Raw genomic sequence first — 20341 nt, forward strand, 5'->3', positions numbered from 1 at the left:
ACAGGTCAATATTTGACAACATGCATAACAAGGAGGTTAAATCATTTAGTTTTTGTTTTATTTATTCAAATGTCAATTCCACTGTTCTTAAAATTATTAATAAAAGTTATTTTTCAATTCCATTGGATTCTTTATAGAGGGTTTGAGTCATTTATGCCAAAACATGCACACAAGGATTCCAAAATATGGAGTGCTTGTGTCGCTTTAATCTATTTCCCAGTGGTAGTGTGGCAGGAAACTAATAAGGTCATGCTCTAATTTGGACCTTGTCAAAACATACCAAATTTACCGCATAATCTTGACAAAATCCTTCAAACTGACATGAAAGAACATGGTGATACCAATTGGCAGAGGAACATCAATAACGAATTGCAATTTGAAAGGAAAGATGCAAATATGTGTTAATCAGCCAACCTATTCTAGGAAATATTGAACATATGAGTCACTACATGAATTGGTACTAAGAAAATTTAAAATTTTGTCTAACACGGTTTACAACTCATCCGAACGTTGCCACCACATCTCGCTCAGCTCCATACATGAAAACTAAATAACATCCTCCACAACAAAGCCCACCAGATGTTGCTAGCATGCATGATGAAGGACTACAACCATATCCTCAATCATGTGAATTTACGCCACAACCTCATCGTCATCAAGAAGATTATGGGTATAATTTGTAGTTCTTCAATGCTAGCAAATAAGACTTTATGAGCAACCTCATAGGTACAAATCTTCGAACATCAGAGTCTGCTTATCTGTACATGCAAAATATGTTCATACCTTTATTTGCATCCTTTCACCAAAGTATTTCCAACAATTCTTCCACTGATGACTTCGTCTAGGAAGAGCAACTTGTTGTTCCTGATGAACAACTTCAACCACAAGAACATGGACAAGTACATTGACAGTCAACAAGAAATAGGCAACCTCCTAGATGTAGAATTGATGGACATAGACGACATTAATTGCCCATGTTAATTATGTCTTATTATGATCATTGTCAGTTTACCCTTGTTAATTGAATGAACACTGAACAATGCATTAATTGACTAAGCATTGCATTTTTCTGATATGAATTAACTGAACATTGATTTTTTCGAGACGATTTAATCCTCATATTGCTTGTTTCGAGACGATGTGTTTGAACAATGCATATATTGTCGATGCGACCTCATCCGTTGCTATGAGTAACGGGAGAACACTTAATCACCTAATATATATAACAGTAGGAGTTAGATGCAACTAAACACCTTTGTCTAATATTGTCCCTATTGCTTAAAACATGAAGAGTGTATCCACTCTTGTGTATTGCGATGGTGACATGATTTCGTCATACGAAGGGATAGTGTTTGAATGCCCTAGTGATCCTAAAGTCATCACAAGAAGTGAGGACATGTCACTTGATGCCTTAAGGAAAACAATTTTTGACGCTAATGGAGGTTGCAGAGTTTTAATAAATCTTTTTTTACTGTCAACCAATCTACGTAGATGATGGTTGTGTTGAATACGACTGTAAGGAGCTTAAATGCAACAATGATGTGAGCAAAACGTTTTCACTTAGAATTTAGTAACAAAGGTCCAATTGAGTTGAATGCAACTTTTGGGTGTTCTCGAGATGAAATCCTTGCATTGGTGCACAAACCAAGAACGCATGATGAGATCATTGATCTAATGCGTGATGAATCTATGTAGTCATTGTGCAAACTATTTGTTGTTACTTTTTTAGAATAAACTTGCAATTCATCATTGAAATTCTGTTGTTACTTTTTTTTTTTTTAAAGATTCTCTATTTTAATCTTGCTAGTCCCAAAGGATTATGATGTTTACTGAGGCTTTTTTCTTCAATAATGCAAAATAGCACTACATCTACAAAAAATTTTGAAATCAAAATAAAAAGAAAAAAATAAAATTATTAATACTATATTATTTTTTCCATTTTCTTTTCATTTCCATTTGTTTAAAAAATATTTTAATCATTCTATGAAAAAATTAAAATTTATTTATTGTTATTAAAATTCATATTTAACCCACAAATTTATATTTAGGGACTAACTAATAGTCAATCGATAAAACATCATACACATGAATACTTGTTTATTTATCTAAGTCACCTATTCTAGTTAAACTTAATTATTTTAAAAAAAATACTATTGTAGATAAATTATATTTTTATAAATTAATATATATATATATATATATATATATATATATATATATATATATATATATATATATTAGTAAAACAAAAAATTAACACAAATTAAAACAAATAGAAAAACCAGTTAAAAAAATTAAAATAAAAACTGTCTTTTGAAAAAAAAAAGCACACTATGAAAAAAACACATACTTACTAACAAATCATGCATCAAATTTGGTTTCACATTCTAATAACTTAACTGCTCTCAGTCTTTTTTATCCTTACACCACTCCCATCTTTTCCTCCACCCCTCTCATTGTTCCTCTTCTACACTCTTTTATCATATCATAGCCTTACTTTCTCTCTCCCCTTGTCATTCCTTGCCTTCCTTTTCTCTCTGTCGCTGCACTTCCTTCCTCCACCTCCCTACTGCCTCCACTTTCATCATTAAATTGATGATTAGAAGCAATTCAAACTTGAATGTCACAATGGAAGCTTTCTATGATTAACTTATATGATGGCACGAAAACAAGAAAGTCTTTTTCTGGCATTGGCAATGCTCAACATAGAGCTTCACAAAAACATGTCCTAGTTGGCTCAGGCCGACGCTGCCGTGGCAGGGAAGGCGGTGGCGACAGAAATGACGACGACAACAACCAAATAGAAAGAGAAAGAGAGGTACATGATAGAGATGCTAGATGTAACGGTGGTAGAAGATGTCAATATCGGAGTGCGAAGACACAATGTTGCGAGAGACAAAAAAGCAAAGAGGGAGCTGAGATGGAGAAGAAGAGAGCGCGAGAAAATAGGACTCGTGTTCATATATTTTTAAATGTAGGTTCAACATCGGTTTTCACTAAAAAAAACCGATATTAACTTATCATTTCCTAACATCGATTTTTCAAACAATTGATGTTATATAATGAAGTCATGTTAACATCGGTTTTTTAAAAGTGCGTTAACATTGGTTTGATGAAAAATCAATGTTAACAAACTCACGTTATTTACAATTATGTCACCGTATTTTTGTTAACATCGGTTTTATAAAAAAACGATGGTAACCTATGGATGTTAAATCTATATTTTATAGTAGGGATAAAATAAACCAACCAGTTTTCATATAACAATGGTTTATTTTTTCATTTAAAAAACAAGAATAAAGTAATGACCTAATTTTTAGTTCAATTGTTTTTTTTTAAATAAAACCTGAGCGTTTCTTTTCCTTTTCTTTTTAAAATTTTTTAAAATTAATGTTAACTATGAGATCTATTATCATTTTTCGTATGTCCTCGAAAATTTAGAATGGATGAAAATTCTCCTAATTTAACAACATGAACACTTTTATAATTATTTGATTTAAATTGAAATTAAAAACAAAGAAATTTGGATAGTTTAAGAAGGAGCCAAAATTAATGTAGTGGAGACGAAAAATTTTATTTGAAAAAGTTAATAACAAAAGAGTATTGAGTTGAAATTTTAAAATTAAAAAAATTGTTAGTTTTTAAATAATAACATTTTAGAATTTTAATAATAAAATAAAACAACCAATTTTCAAATAATAGTTGTTTATTTTTTTAAAAATAGAATAATGAGATAATTTAGAATTTTAAAATAAAAAATATGATAGTTTTTAAATAATAGTTGGTTATGTCCGTAAAAATTAAAAAACCAAAACTACTTCTTTATAGAAAGCAAATTTGGTTTCCCTAAAGAAGGAAAAAAACACTATAACCCAATAATAAGATAAAGGTAAAATTGTAATTTTGGTCATTCATTTTATTTCCAATTTCAAATTTTGTCCTCTGGTAAAATTATTCATGAATTTTGTCCTCATCTTTAATTAAATCATGCAATGTTGATCCCTCAGCCCACAATTGAATGTTAACTATTACAAATGAATGTTGACGGTCACGTGTCACGTTTTTTGATAATGACTAGCACATGTAAATGAAAACAACAATATGGAGTTGAAATCATTATCTAATATATGTGAAAATCAACGTTATTTTGTAAAAGTAAACGTTGGAACACCAATATTGTATAATTTGATTAAATATGAGGACAAAATTCGTAAATAATTTTACCAGGAGATAAAATCTAAAATTTGAGATAAAATTGAAGACCAAATTTATAATTTTAACTAAGATAAATTATATAAAATTTATAATAAAAATATAAACACACAAACATGATGACACTTATGTTTTTGCTAGTATATATAAAATAAAATCCAACTATACTTTTTATCTGTTACAATTTTTTATTATCTGACAAATTTTGTTCTCAACATTTCTTTTAGTGCGTTAGCATTCAATTCTTAGAATGTTGCAAATTTTATGCTTTTGCGATATTTATGTTAAAAATAATTCAATACATTAAGATTATCTTTAACTGTCACTAAATACACATTAAAAATAAGTATTTTTTTAACATAATTACGACTATAAATCACTCTTCTATGGTATTGGTCTGTTAATTGTTGTTTGGCCTAAAGATACCACGACAAACAAATTAACCGTTCATAGTTTTTTAATTGTATCTCTCAATAAGTCAATTATCCTAAATTAGAGTTAAAAAGGATTGCATACGGGGAATTAAATACGGACTATGATATAAACACCTGTGTGTTAATATGATACCATTCCTTATTATAAAATATTTTAGATTAAATTATAATTTTATTTTTTTCATAATTTTAAATCAATAATTTTTATTTCTTTATTTTTAAATATACATTTAGTCTCCTATTTTCTAACTTAATATTAATGTGGATGTAAAGCTTCCGTAACCGTTTGACATAATGTTTATATAGAAAAAATTAAATAAAAAATAAAAAATATCTTAATAAAAATTGAATTCATAACTCTTTATTCATACACAAAATAATAAATCACTGATACACTCAATTTTATTTAATTATTTATATTAATATTATTTTATATCTATTATTAGTAAAGAGTTATTATTATTTTTTGAATTATCAAAATTTATAAATTAAAAAATATTTAATATATAATCTTTTTAATTTTATTTTATATTTTTTTCTTTGAATAGTTTACATATTTTTATTTTTATTTTTATTTTACCAATATACAATTAAATTGGAGGATCAAATCATGAATTTTGTAAAACTGTGAATTAAATTATTTCAATTAAAAAATAGAAAAACTAAAATTGTGAATTTAAAAAAATAGAGGAACCAAAATTATATTTTAACTTATTATTTTTAGAAATAAATATATTTTTATTTTCTATACTTTTGTTTTTTCTTGTTTTTAGTCCTTAAAACTTCATATTATCTAATTTAATTCTTTTTTTATTCTTAGCAGGATATCAGTAAACACGTTTTTAATAAAAATACATTGATTAAATTAAACATAAAAAACTTTAACAACTAAAAACAAACTATAGTCTATAAGAACTAAACAACATGTTTTTTTTCCATAATTTCCGAATCAACAAAAATATTTTTTCAAAGCTATTCTTTGGGGTAAAAGATGAAAACCAAAATTCAGTAAATCAGAAATCCATCTTCGTACGCGGCATAGTTGTTATATCTTCTTCCCCTCCCTCTCTCGTGGCAAACGCGCCGAAAATGAATACACAAGCAATTCCAAGGATCCATCGACACAGATAAAATAGCATTCCCTCCTTCATCCACAGTTCTAGGGTTCACTCTTCCCATCGACTATCGTTTTCATCTTTGATTTCAACACACTTATCATTCTCGCTTTCAGATTTCTTAACTACAAAAAAAAATGAAAAATTGATTTCTGAAAAACTGATTTCTCGCTAGCTATAATAAAGTATATCAATTGGAATAAATAATTTTTGAATTATATTATTTGGATAAACATTTATTTTTTTAAAAAAAACTATAAAAAATGACAACTAAAAATACTCAATCAATGTAATTATTATAATTTATACATTAGATAGAATTTTTGAAAAATATATTAAAGAAAAATTACTAAAACATAGTTTTTTTTATTGAAATTGTCTATAATTTAATAATTTTTAATCTTATATAAATAAATTAATCTTCAGTAAAATAAATTTAAATAAAAAGTAATTGTACTAATAATTAATACATTAAAAATGTAAAATATTTCCCGTAAGAAATATTTTTTTTGTTTTTCTCGTTTCATAAATAAGATAATTTAAGGTAACTTAACAAATAAGATAATTTATAATAAGATGTCATCAACAATCTAGAACTATTGTTCGGCCAAATCCAGCCCACGGATCTGAAACAGCATATGCTCGGGAATAATTGTACGAAATGACATCAAAACCAGAAAATTATTCTTAATGACTTTTTCAATCCCTTATCCTTATCCACCCAACTGGAGGGGTAAAGCTGTCTTCCAAGCAGCTATCGAGGGTATAACCGTCTTTTAAGTAGTTAAAGTGAGGGGCAAAATCGACAACGACATTTTTGTAATTCTAGAAGTCGTTGGATGGCAAAACTGTAATCTCGGAAAATCATTTTCATATCAATGTGGGGACCACAGCCCCCACCAGTCAAGCAATCTCTATTTTAAATCTTAAAATGGAATAAATAATTAAATAAAAGCTTAGAATATATTTCCCCCCGATATTTTAATTACTCTTTAATATATTCTTTCTCAATTATATTTTTAACAGTTATTTCAAGATTTTGACTTTTCATGAATTTGTGTAATTCTATTCCATATGTTAGTTTAATATTTCATCTTTAATAAAAAAAAGCTATTAGAATAATACAGTAAAGTGTCGTATCAATAAAAATGTATGACCTTGATAATATAACACAGAGTAACATTTTATGTTATTATGATTAATATAATAATATAAAATTATTTTATAATTTTGGTGTATAATTTTTTTCTTTAATTTTCTGTTAAACATTGAATATCTAACCAACAAACAAATTGGAACTTCACAATAAAAAAGTAAAATCAATTGTATCAAAATAAAAAAAAATAGGAGACAAAATTCACTAATAACATAAATATATAGTTAGAAAGTAAAATACCAAGTCTCTTAAGTATGTACTAGGGTATCAATTATATTTAACATAAAAAAGCCGAGTATTTCATTTAAACTAGTTATGATTTAAGTCCAATTTTCAAAAATTTTAAATAAATAAATGATAGAGGTCTTACTAAATGTCTATAAGGCTGTTCACATGTACTCAGTCACTCGGAACCCCATTGATTTAAATAGTTTGAATTGAGTCATTTATGTATTTGGATCAAAATCGAACCGAACCGAACCGATAAAAACATTTCATGGTTGAGTTATGAGTTTAGATTTATAGATTTGATAAAAAATGAAACGAACCGATCAAATTTTTTAGAGTTGTTTGATTTGATTTTAAATACTACTAATATTAGGACTCAAGTGTTGAAATTGCATGTGTCTATCTTAGTGTTGAAATTTCTTACTTTTAGGTACATTGTTATTTGTTTAATCTTTTTTGCTATGTTTACCAGATTAATGAATCATATCTTATTTATTTGTTTCAACAAAACAAATCTGTTTGCAGCAAAACTTACAGCAAAACTTACTACAAAAGAGTAGTTTGTAGGAAATAGTTGTGATGTAGATGTAGACTATCATAAAAAATATTTTGTTTTAATTTGTATTAGTTCATCTTGAAATATTATATTGATGATATTAAATGAATCAATTTTACTACTTTTAGACCTTTAATGACGTTAATTATATGAGATATTTAGATGAATCATGATATAAGATAATAATTCTAAAAAAACATCAAATTTAAATGGATAATTTGTTAGCTCAAGTCAAACTAAATCATTCATGAATGAGTTGGATTTTAAAATAAAAAATTATAAAAATTAAATCAAACCAATCAAATTTGATTGAATCAAATTTTAAATTTGGCCAAAATCAACATGCCAACCAGGATAACCGTGTTTTCCTTTTTCTTAACAAACTTTTTATGTATAAGATAAAAGGGATGTGTTTTCTTAATTTTTTTTATTTAAAGAAAAAACTGCAAATAAACCAGTATTTTTTTTATATATTTCAATAAAAAATAATATTTATTTATTTATCATTTATTTCTTTGGTTTCTTCTCCATCCTTTTTCTTCTATGGAATCCTCCCCCCTCTCTCATATGGCTTCTTCGCAAATCCGAATTTTCTTTCTCTAAACTTCTCTCTCTCTCTCTCCCTACAAATTCATTTTTCTCGTTTCTTTTCCGAGAAAGTTCATTCGCATTGCCCATCTGTGCTTGCGTATCTGTTGATCCCGCTCTGATTCTATCCAATTCTCACACGCGGTGCGTTCTTCGTCCTTTCAATTTTTTTTTCTCTTGATTTATTCTTCGTTCAGTTACGTCAATTTTCGATTCCTCGTGTTGCTTTCGTTGCCTCCGGTTCGTAGCTGCTACGCAAACTCAAATGCAGCTTGAATTGCGTTTTCTTTTTCTTTTGGGATCGGTTAGTTTCATAAGAGAATGAAGAATGGAAAATTATGTTATTTTTTTTCACTGGTTTGAGTTGAAGCAATAGTTCATGACTTTATGGATTTTTCACAGTGAAAAATATCGGAAATTGTGTTTTTATAATTGTTTCTGAACAGATTGTGAAGATAACTTCTTCGTCTTTTACACACACACACACACACACAGATATATATATATATATATATATATATATATTGTGTTTTTGTTTATAGTGCTTGTTTGAATTCACTTATTTTGGGAAATATTTTTCTTTCATTCTTTGGCTTCATTATGGAACTTTTGAAAAAAGAAAAATAAATTGTTTTCCATACTTTAAGTTAAACCAAACACAATACTTTTATAGTTTTTGTTTCTTCTTCTTTTTTGTTTAATTTATTTTTTCTCTGAAATTGATTCCTTGGTCTGATTCACTTGTTTATTGTGGCTCATGATTGTCGATCAATAGATTTTGGTTTTCATTGGTAGATGAAATAGAAGAGTGGTATGAGTTGAATTATTGGTTATAATATAATATTATAATAATATATAAAAGTAAGGGTATTTGATACGTTAAATTTCTTATGCAACAAGACATGGTTATCAATTATCTTTGTGTTGTTAGGATCAGAGTCTTAATGGGAAGGTTTGTTTTCTGATCAGCGTTATATTTGATTGCTGAGGAGATTGGATTTGGAGGAGCAAATTCTACAAAGTCTTTGGGGCTTAGGGTCCCCCAGAATAGTTTTGAAAGACAAACCTTCCAATTGTCTGATTATTAAGTGACATTTTCACTTTTGAGTTTGCTTAGTGAAATAATATAGGTTTAAATACTTTTTTTGTCCTTGCAATTAAGTGCTTTTTTGCTTTTCGTCCTTCAACTTTTTTTTTTTGGTTTTAGTCCTAACAAATTATGCTTGTTTGGTTTTTTGTTTTTTAAACATTACTCAAAGAGCTATTTAAACCACTCTAAGGAGGAACAACAAAACAAACATAATTTGCAAAGACTTAAACAAAAAAATATTGCAAGGACGAAAAACAAAAAAAAAACACTAAATTGCAAAGACTAAAGATGTATTTAAGTCAATAATATAATACTGCATTTTCCTATTATTTCACTTTGTAAGTGCACATATTGTTCACTTGATGTTGAAGGGGGCTAACTAATTATTGTAATTTTCAAAAGTACTAACTTTTATATTTTGTACTGCAGTTTATCCCTTGTTCTCCAAATATGGGCTCAGTTTGAAGTTGATGTGGTCAAAGTCAAAATGGATTCACATGTAATATGATAAAGACATCACCTAGCCAACTGGGTTTTCTGAAGGTTGCAACATGTTGATGGACCTTTCCCTTTTTGTAGATCACTTCTACAATGAAAAGTGGATTATTGATGATACTAAATGCTTCATGCTACATTTTAACTCTAACCCTCGTCTGCAAACTAAGTGCCAACAATTTGTTGACAGTTAGCCACCTCTTCATGGAATCTGTTCCAGTCTCTCTGAAGTGTTATTGGTTATAGTGTTGTAATTCTAATAATGGAAAGGTTAGTGTCTTCTCATCTATTGACTTGAGCGTTGTTCCTGGACTCTCTATTCTCTTAGTAAATTAAATTATTTCTTGTCTATCCTTTTCTTTTTAGATATAAAATTTTGAGAGAGCTTGGGGATGGTTCTTGCGGTCATGTATATAAAGCCCGCGATATGAGAACATATGAGATTGTAAGCAACTCTTGCTACCTAAACAATTCTTTCAACTTCAGCATGTTCATCTACTCATGTTCTTTTACTATTCTTGTTTCATTATTCATTTTTGTAGTTATATTCATGCCCTTCCTTGTCCCTGCTTTATCTTTTTTCCTTGGCTTTTTAAATCTTTTTTTGGGTTATTGTCTTTGTTGGAATATTCAGCAAAAAAATCTTTGTTGGAGATTTCTTATCCTCCAAAGTTTCGTACTTCTATCTATTTGTTTCTCTAATAAAATTTAAAAAAATGGGATGCACGAATTTCATAATTTGTAAGAAGAAATTTTTTTATTATTCGTGCTTCTACCTAATAGCTTAAGCACGAGGATAAAATATGTTTGAGGTTTATTTTCATACTTTAAGCTCAAACGGCCCTTGCCTGGTGGGGCATGTTTGACTTAAAAAACTATTCAAGTGTTTGCACCTAATAGCTTAACTGTTTAAGCCTTTAGGAGAGTTGGTTATGAGTACAAGCACACACTCCATCCTCATTCTAACTACTGATCTTACTGTTGATTGAGGATTTGAGTATTGAGTGATCACTTGTAATTTTCATTTTTGTAGTAATTTTTCTCTGTATAGTTTGCTGCTGATTGAACAATGTTAAATTCTATGTTTATTTGCCTCTTCAATTTCCTGTATGCACACTTGGTTATGGCATGGGTGGAAACTCCTTGGAATTTTCTTTACATGTTGGATTATCTGGGTATGCCCCCTGAAAATCATAGAGCATTAATTGCTGATCAGATTAAGTTTAGAGGCTGTGGTTAGAGGAAATAAGGGAAGACCCTTAGGAAATGTGCAGTGTATGTGTTTGGAAGTTTGACCTTTTTACATTGAGTAAGCCTCTTTCAGGTTGTATCAAAGGTTTTTGGTGAGTTTCACTTTAGAAAATGTTTATTTTCAAGTGCTATAGTACTGGTGTACAACTATGCATTTATTATATGCAGATCGTAAAGATAATTAACACCCAACAATTGTATACTATCTAATTTATGTAATAGTGATTCAAGTGGACCCTTCTATGTATTGTCATAACCAAGTTCATAGTAAATGTTTAACAGGTTTAAAGTGAGATGTGTCCAAGGTATTCTGTGATAAAATGTGATACCAATGTTAAACATTCATGTATACATTGTACATTGAAGGTCAAAATGGATACATGTTTTTGCTTCAATTATAAATGTTCCTTTTGTTTTCTATGATGCTCCCTCGAGAGGTGCTATTACCATACTAATTTAGATGGTGTTTTTGTACATTGAGGTGCTATTCCTGAAACTTTGGTTTTTAACCGTACCAAATGGCGTGGTGTGATCCATGTAGCCAACCTCACCTAGTGGGATAAGGCTTTGTTGTTATTGTTTTTTGCATTGAGATTTAGACCTGCACTTTCTGATGTTACATTTTGGAATATCTTCTGATGTTATTTTCCTGATTTTGTCTATCAGGTCGCTGTCAAAAGGTTGAAAAGAAAGTTTTATTTCTGGGAAGAATACACAAATTTAAGAGAAGTTATGGTATGTGCTAAAGTACTTGTTTATGGTAGTTATAGATGGTTTCACATTCCTGGAACTGTAATAAGATTTTGCTTAACTTTTTATTTGTCTTCTCTTCGCTGATGTGTATTGTGTTCCTTCTGCAGGTCCTTCGTAAAATGAATCACTCAAATATCATAAAGTTGAAAGAGGTTGTTAGAGAAAATAATGAACTATTTTTCATTTTTGAATACATGGTAAAGAAACTCTTATTCTTCATTTTTGTTTGTTGATTTATGTTTTATAGTGTAAATATGTAGATTGTTGAATGACTTTTAAATCTTAAGATTGAATAGTAATATGTTGTTGCTTTATCCTGTAAAAGATAAAATAATAAATTACTGATAGAGAGAATAATAGGAAAAACAATTAATAGCAAATGATATTGTATTAGAATTCAAGACAAAAAATGGTACAGAAAATATCTAAACAACACACTATTATCTTCGCTTGTTTCAATTAACTAAACCCATTTCAACAGCCTAGAAAGAAGCACGGGGCTATGGCTGTGCCTGATATGTTAATGTTTGCCACAAAATGTGGTACTGTTACATGATTCTCAGTGCTACATATATATTTACTGGAAAAATTATTCACTACTATGTAATTCATCCAGAACTCTTTAGTATCCATAATTAAGGTTGAATGTTCTGTATTGACCCTTGCTTTATCAGATATTGCTTGACAGTGACACTAGATTTCATCTCTTCAGGATTGTAATCTTTATCAATTAATAAAGGAGAGAGAAAAGCCCTTTTCAGAGGAAGAGATACGGTGCTTTATGAGGCAAGTGCTACAAGGACTTAGTCACATGCACAAGAAAGGATTCTTTCATCGGGATTTAAAACCTGGTTAGGCATATATATGATTTCATTTAGCAAATTTCTGATGGTATATTGTGTTTATACTTTCCAGTTCAATCTGTCTAAAAAGTCATATGGATTTTGATCTTTTGGGAATGTTTTCTGCTATACAGAGAATTTGCTGGTAACAGATGATGTTTTGAAAATTGCTGATTTTGGACTGGCTAGAGAAGTATCATCGATGCCTCCATATACTCAGTATGTTTCCACACGGTGGTGAGTCATATTCTTTTATGTCATCTTATTAATCTGATCTTTTTATTTTCACATGTGTAAATAAATTTCTATATGGACATAATTAAAATTATTGAATTTTTTATTTTTGGAATTCAGGTATCGAGCTCCAGAAGTTTTGTTGCGAGCCCCTTGTTATACTCCTGCTGTTGGTATGCATAAGTCTTTTATTTATTTTTTGTATATTTTTTACTTATTTTAGCTATATTTTGTTTCTAGTATAGATAGTGAGCTGGTGTTTGTTTTTGGGAGCTATCATGGATTGGTTTTGGAGGCAAAAGTTAAAATTTGTAGTTTCTGCTTCCTCAATCTGGTTTTTGCATGGGGTCTCCTAAAAGCAGACCCCAACACTATTAGCTGGGGATGATTAGTAAAGCCTACACTCTCTAGACTAGAGTAATGTCAAAGATGACTTATTTGTGGATAAATTACCTTGCCATTCCCTTTTACTGCTTTATTTTACGGTCTGAAGAAGTTTGAGCCAATTCCCACTTGACATTTTTTTTCCTTCAGTTAAATATATGTGTGGTATCTCTGTATCTCATGGGGTAAAGAGATGGTTCTAATGCTTAGCATATTTTGGGAGATTAGCTATCATAAATAATTGGAATCAACTATTACAACATTACTATTCCTTTCCATATAGTATTGTCTGAAGTTGCACTGCCTTTATCCTCTGAACATCATGATAACAAATTTACATCAATACTGATTCAACACAACTTAAACAATAGGAATTAATGGGAGGAATTGCATGGATGTGATGAAACTTGTTTGCCATTATTTATGCCATAACGCAGATGATATTATGCTTGCTTTCTTCTTAAGGTGGTGAATAACAAATATAAATTATTTGCAGACATGTGGGCAGTTGGTGCCATATTAGCTGAGCTTTTTACTTTGACCCCTATATTTCCTGGTGAAAGGTATATTTCAGTCCTGTATTTTATGTTTTTGGTCTCTAATTGTAAAAGGAATAGTGTGATGAGGACAACTAATTGTGCTTTAGTTATTTATATATTTAGTTTTGATCTGTTGAATGCATTTTTTGTGTCCTTACATATTTAATGAACATAATTCCATCAACAAAATAACTATTTGCTATGCTGTTTGCATTTGAATATGTATGGCATTAAGAAATTTGCTACCAAAGGTAAAATTTGTGATTTTATTATAGAGAAAGGGATAATCTTGTTCTTCAGTCTTCATGGAATGATCTGGAAATTCAAAGTAACAAGATCAATGAGCACTGCCTTATTTTCACTTTCAGTAATTTGAAACATTTGGTTGAATCATAATGATGAAATATTTAATGATTTTGATTTTGATAAATAATATACTTATGGGCAATATTCTTTTTTATGGCTTCATCACATATCAAAAGTTTCAAGTCACATTTCAAATGTACTGAAATTTTGTTCTATGGATTTGGAAGGCATTTCTGTACCGATGTATTTGTTTTTTCTTCATTCTTTGTTCTATGAATTTCTTTCTATGTTAAAAGCAAAATGTTCATGCCTCTCTTACATACAATTCTTCATTTAGATGTGAGTTAGCCTACAAGACATTGATAGTCAAGTGGTTGCTATTAATGGTTCAAATCAAACATTGTGATCTTTTCCTTTTCATATCATATCACATATATTGATCAGACTCTTGTCCACTGTATTGTACTTGATATTGATTCAAGTGGGATATGCTTATTCCTAAAAGTGATCCATTTTGCTTTCTATTACATCTTATAAAATTCCTTTTCTCCATTGACAGTGAAATAGATCAACTGTACAAAATATACGGCATTCTTGGTATGCCAGATTCCACTGCTTTCACCATAGGGGAAAACAACTCTCAGTTATTGGACGTAGTTGCTCATGAAGTTGTAAGTGTTCGTGTAACAGGAGTTTGGTTGTGTACTATTCTTATTACTGTCATCTTTTTATTTAATCTATTATTTAATTCCCCTGTTGCTTGTGCAGGTTCCACCTGTGAAGCTTTCTAATATTATTGCGAATGCTAGTTTGGAAGCTATAGACTTGATCACAGTATGCTTTAGTCAATTGAATCTCTTTCTCTCTCCATGCACACACACACACTGACATTGTAAATACTAAATAGTGCTATCTTCTAATATCCACTGCTTTATAAAATCTGTAGCAACTGTTACATTGGGACCCATCAAGAAGGCCAGATGCAGATCAGTCATTGCAACATCCATTTTTCCAAGTAACTTTCTCTTTCAAGCCTGTTCTTCACTTAATGTCTTCAATTTACTAACATATAAACTGGGCAGGTGGATGCATGGGTTCCTTGTCCACTCAGTGATCCACTTGAGTTGAAGCTGAGTAGCAAGAGTTGGGAATTTTCATTTTCTTTCTGTCTTGTATCCTCATATTAAACATATCAGTTTGCCAGATAGCTTCATTGTTTTCTTCCTTCACTATTTACAGGGGCTAAGCCAAATCTTGAGCTGAAATTGCAGGATTTTGGCCCTGATCCTGATGATTGTTTTCTTGGCTTGACTTTAGGTGTAAAGCCCAGTGTTTCAAACTTAGGTAAATGCAACCTTAACTATTTATTTATAACCATAGTAAAAGTAACAGATTAGTTGGCGTAACTGCGTAATGATTGTTCTTTGAAGTTTGTACACCCATTTCGGTAGAATAGTATGTATGGTAATCTTGTTTATCTGTAAGACAGAAATAATCCCTTTCTTTTATTGGAATCTTCTTTCTTCTTAAGATTTGTGCTTGCTGCTTGCTGCTTGATCCCTCTACAAATGTGCTATCTTAAAAGATAGGTTCAGGTTGTGTCATTCTGGCAATGCCAAATGCTCAACAGATTGAATGTAGAACTAAGTGCTATCAACATGAGAAATTGTTCAGTTTAACTGTGGTTATATGATATCATCAGCACTGTTGTTTTTGTCCTTTGGAATTCTGTTGAAAAACAGAATTCTCTAGACAAATGATTTTATTGCTTTTCTTTAAAACCTGCAATGTTTATGTTATATGTTGACATTATAGATATTTAGGTTGAAAAGGAGGAAAAAGGGAAAAAAAGACGTTGCATGATATGATATCGAGTATATCGATGTGTTTTGATGAGATACAAAAGATAAAGTATTAATATATGACTGCTAATCTTAATTAAATAAGAAAACGAATATTGAAATATAATATGAAAAATATTTCTCTAAGATAATCTAAACTATTCTAAAAGATATAATTATGTCTTCTTCTAGATATTCCAACCTTAAAAAAAGGAAAAGTTTAATGTTTTCTTTCTTTTAGGAGAGCAATTGAATGGCGTATGATGAGAAAATAGAGGTTGTTTGGTTGAATGTTTATTTATCCAAATGTATGCCTGTTAAAGGTGTTATATGAAGCAATATTCATTACCAAATCAGTTTTTACTTCGATTGAATTGCTGTAACCCCAATTTTTTTGTTTTCCCAAGGGTGTTCTGGAATTTAAAACTTTTATATTCTCTCCTGAGTAAATATTCTATAACATTTTCTGGAAGCCCATCCCCCTGACCTGCATTCGTTGTCAGTTACAATTTGTTGCAAATAATTTTCAATTTGATATGTTGAATATGTGTTCTGTTTTCTGAATGGTGTTGATTGTTTTTTAAATGTTTAAGCCTTTCCAATTATTATTCTTCACTTAGTAAATTTTTTAACTCTTTGGCCTTCTTTCACATTTCAAAACCTCTCATTTTCTTCTTTTTTCAGTAGCACACATTGGTGACCATTTAATTATTATCATTTCCTGCAGATGTGGTCCAAAATGTATCTCAGGGTGTCAGAGAGGTTGGTGTATGGTGCTGTAAATCCTGCAGCATGACATATTCCGGTTTTTTGTTTTGAAATCCTAATTCAACAGCTGTTCACCTCTATTTTTTGACTTAATCTACATGAATATGCAGAATGTTCTATTTTGCTCAGATTTCAATGATCATTCAGACCAGTCAGGTGATTATTAGTTTCTTACCTTCTATTTGCATAACAATCTTTCAAAAGCTTTATTATGTTTACAGAGCAGAGATAACCCTTAACTTTGGAAAGGTTAGAGATAGATTAGTCTTAATTGATTTTTTAGGAAAGCTTTCATTCTGTTCTCTCCGGCTGTGTTCCAATAAATGAACTATGTTAAAGGAGAAAGAATAAATTTCCAATATCGATAAGAAATCTTGCTGTTTACAATAGCAAGTTTCATGTGCATTGCATGTGGATTTTTAATTTAAATAAAATTAATTAATAAATTAAATAGAATAGAATATGTTTTTATTATTAATAATGAATAATTATAACAGGGATAAATTAAAGAGATAAGATTTTAAAATTAAGGAGGAAACTATGTAAATAAATTTGCTGCTAAGGGAAAATTTGCTGCTAGGAAACAACAGTGTTAGTTATTTGATCAAGATTTTAACTTTTTGGCAGCTAAGTGGCACGCAATTAGTCAATTTTGAGTCGAGTGAAAAAATGCTCAGTTGAACAGTTTGCTGACCATAATTATATGATTCATTATTATTTCTAGGATAAGGCATTACTTCTCATTTAAAATTTTTTGTTTAATGTTCCTTTTTTTACGATGATGGGTTATGTTTATTTTGTGATATAGTATTTTGGACATTATTATCTCCTGATCAAAATGGAGTTCATAACTCAGCCGAGACTTCGTTGTCATTGTCATTCAGGTATGCATATGCTCGTTGCCTTTTCTCATCCCATACATCTAGTAGGTGGTTTCATCATCTTTCTTAGTGGTTGTTTTTAATTGTAATCTTATTAAATTATTAATTCTTTTGAGGAATAAATATTAACAGCTTTTTCATCAAAAGGTAAAGCAGAACTAGGGCTAATTTACTATTAAAAATGAATAAAAGATAATTGTGATAAGTGTCTTGATTAATTTGGATAGACCTTTGGATTCAACTACTGTTGTTTTAGCAAATCAACTAGTGCAGCTCGAGATCTAAATCCATTTGAAAGAATAGGAAAATAATGCATGATGCATTTCATAAGCTAAATATCTTGGAAACTACCGGAATGGGCAAATGTATTGCCCACGAGAAAACACTGCCAATAGGGTAGTACGACTCCTCTACAGTCTAGAGTGAGGGATAAAGTAAGTAATCTAAATCATTAATGGATTAGTAATTTTAATCTCTGTTGAAAAAATTAATAGGTTATATTACATGTGCAACTAAAATAAAAATTAAAGTGTCAGCCATCTATTACCAACTATGTTACGTTTCTCAAACGTTAACTTTTTTTTAACCTGCATTCTTGGTCCGTATAGTAATTAATCCCAAAATTGAGCTCGAATCTGGCCGATGTAACATTAATTTTTTTAAAAAATTTCAAATATAAATCAGACCCCTTAATTCAATAATTTTATTACTTACTGAATTGCAATCGTCCACTCCTACTTTTCTAAATATCGGTATAAACAAAATTTTGAATTGTTCTTTTGCTATTGAAAATTATCTATTAAACTAGAATGACTATCATGAAATTGATTACAACAATTTATCAAGTAATTTTGCATTAAAAATAAATCAAAAGATAAATACAAAATAAAATTACAATAACTTTAATACATTATTTTAATTATCTTACGAAAATCATTAATTTGAAATTCGCATCAGGTCTAAATGTACAATGAGCCAACTGCGTAGCACACTTAAGTACATAACAATTAACTCTACTTGAATTAAGACGACGCCTTGTGTTGTATCTATGCATATATGTGGGCCACGTATGCTTAAGTTTGCAAATACCATAGCAGACGTAAATATACCAAAATGTGGAATGCTTTAAATTAAAATAAATGAGAACTTCTAGCAATATAGTTTCAAACATACTCTCTACTTTGTTGAAATTTATTAGTGATCAAATAAATTTGTGGATCCTACTTATAATGTGTTTCATTTCAATAAATTTTAATTAAATTGTAGGTAATGTGTTAGAAGGATTAAGTAAGGAAATCATAGAAAGTGTGTTGCTAAAATTCCTCTATATTAAATTTGTATTACTATATGCTAACATAGATACATGGACCTGGCTTGTTCTCTTTACAGTTCAGTACAACATCCGCCAATTGGAGTTCCAGAGTCTGCGGGATTTTCTTTTCAGCCTTTGCAGCCTAACATCTTAACCGCACCATTTTTGGCTCTCTCTTCTCCCTTCCAGCGCGAGCACTGCCTTTGAATCACTCAACTTTTGAACTGCAACAGTATGATATTATTGAATCTTCATAATGCATATAACACTTTTTATTCATTTTAATTAATATTTTGTACAGTTGTCTTTATCATTCAATAGTTTCCCCATGTAGTGAAATATTATGTAATTATTGAGCAAATTCTATAAGGATACTTGATTCCATTCCTTAACTGTAACATTGAAATTTCAAACCTGTAGGGAACATGAAAACCGGATGTCAAAGACCTTGTTTGCTTACTATTTGGAAAAAAAAAGTTTCTGTTTCTGCAGCTTTTGTGTTCGTGAGCACATTTGAAAGTTTGTTTATGGAGTTTCTAAAAATTTAACCTATGGATACTTGAATAGAGTACTTAAAAACACAGAAGAGAATAAGAAAATGTTACAGTTGTTCCTGTTTTTTTTTTGTTTGTTCGAAACACTTTTGAAAATAAATTTTAAAACTTGGATTTTAGATAAGAAATTGATTGAAAAGTGTTGTAAGATTGTTTTAGAAAGAGTTTTCAATACAAAATGTGGGCAGACAATCAATCAAGAGTTGATGGGATCTCCAAGAGTAAATTATGCTTACGGATTTATTTATAAATTATTTACTATAAAGGTATAGTAAACAAAATTCGAATTTATATTCCTCAAGGATAAGAGTTGAATCTTTATCAATTAGATCAATTTTTTTTTTTGTGGCAAATTATATTAATCGTTATTGGCAAATCAATTTGTCCTTTGCATCTTCATTTATGGCGTGGACCATCAATATTTTTTCTGATCGATATTGTTGGAAATAAAAATAATAATTAATATGGTTCTTTGCAACATTTGTTTTCCAAGATAATTTTAAATTCAGGTATGTAGGACAATCTGATTAAAACTAAGATTGGTAATTGACTTGGTAAAATTACTGATTTTCGCTTTATTGGTTCTACCTGGTTGAACCGTAGTTAAACCTGTAATATTTAAATCAATATTTTTAATATTATTATAAAATAATGACATTAAGATATAAAAATTTATAAACTATTTTAAATAACTAAGTTATGTGTTTTATAAGATAAAAAGATTAATAATAATTGACAAAATAATTTATATATATTTGTAATCTTTAATATGTATCTTTTTATAAATTGATTCATTGAAGAA

At 29.5% G+C, this 20341-nt stretch overlaps 1 protein-coding gene across 4 annotated transcripts; it reads left to right on the plus strand.

Moving 5' to 3' along the window:
* The first annotated feature begins 8204 nt into the window (after positions 1-8204).
* Positions 8205-19751, plus strand: LOC100804781 (serine/threonine-protein kinase MHK). 4 transcript variants are annotated; one of them, XM_006599103.3, is made up of 19 exons: positions 8205-8433; positions 9809-10144; positions 10241-10319; positions 11792-11860; positions 11986-12075; positions 12591-12729; positions 12855-12957; positions 13075-13127; positions 13835-13901; positions 14743-14854; positions 14952-15017; positions 15130-15198; positions 15266-15326; positions 15423-15527; positions 16752-16786; positions 16903-16948; positions 17601-17676; positions 19063-19217; positions 19406-19751. In XM_006599103.3, exons 2-18 carry the CDS (start codon positions 10137-10139, stop codon positions 19190-19192), a joined length of 1308 nt encoding a protein of 435 aa, XP_006599166.1. In that variant the 5' UTR covers positions 8205-8433; positions 9809-10136; the 3' UTR covers positions 19193-19217; positions 19406-19751. The 4 variants fall into 4 exon arrangements, 3 of the variants coding, with proteins under 3 accessions (XP_006599166.1, XP_006599167.1, XP_003547783.1); XM_006599104.3 differs by lacking the exon at positions 19406-19751 and having other exon boundaries at positions 9809-9922; positions 10065-10144; positions 19063-19383; XR_001385527.3 differs by lacking the exon at positions 19406-19751 and having other exon boundaries at positions 16709-16786; positions 19063-19129.
* The last annotated feature ends 590 nt before the right edge of the window (positions 19752-20341 follow it).

The sequence above is a fragment of the Glycine max genome, chromosome 16 (genome assembly GCF_000004515.6).
Source record: "Glycine max cultivar Williams 82 chromosome 16, Glycine_max_v4.0, whole genome shotgun sequence".
Classification (NCBI taxonomy): Eukaryota; Viridiplantae; Streptophyta; class Magnoliopsida; order Fabales; family Fabaceae; genus Glycine; species Glycine max.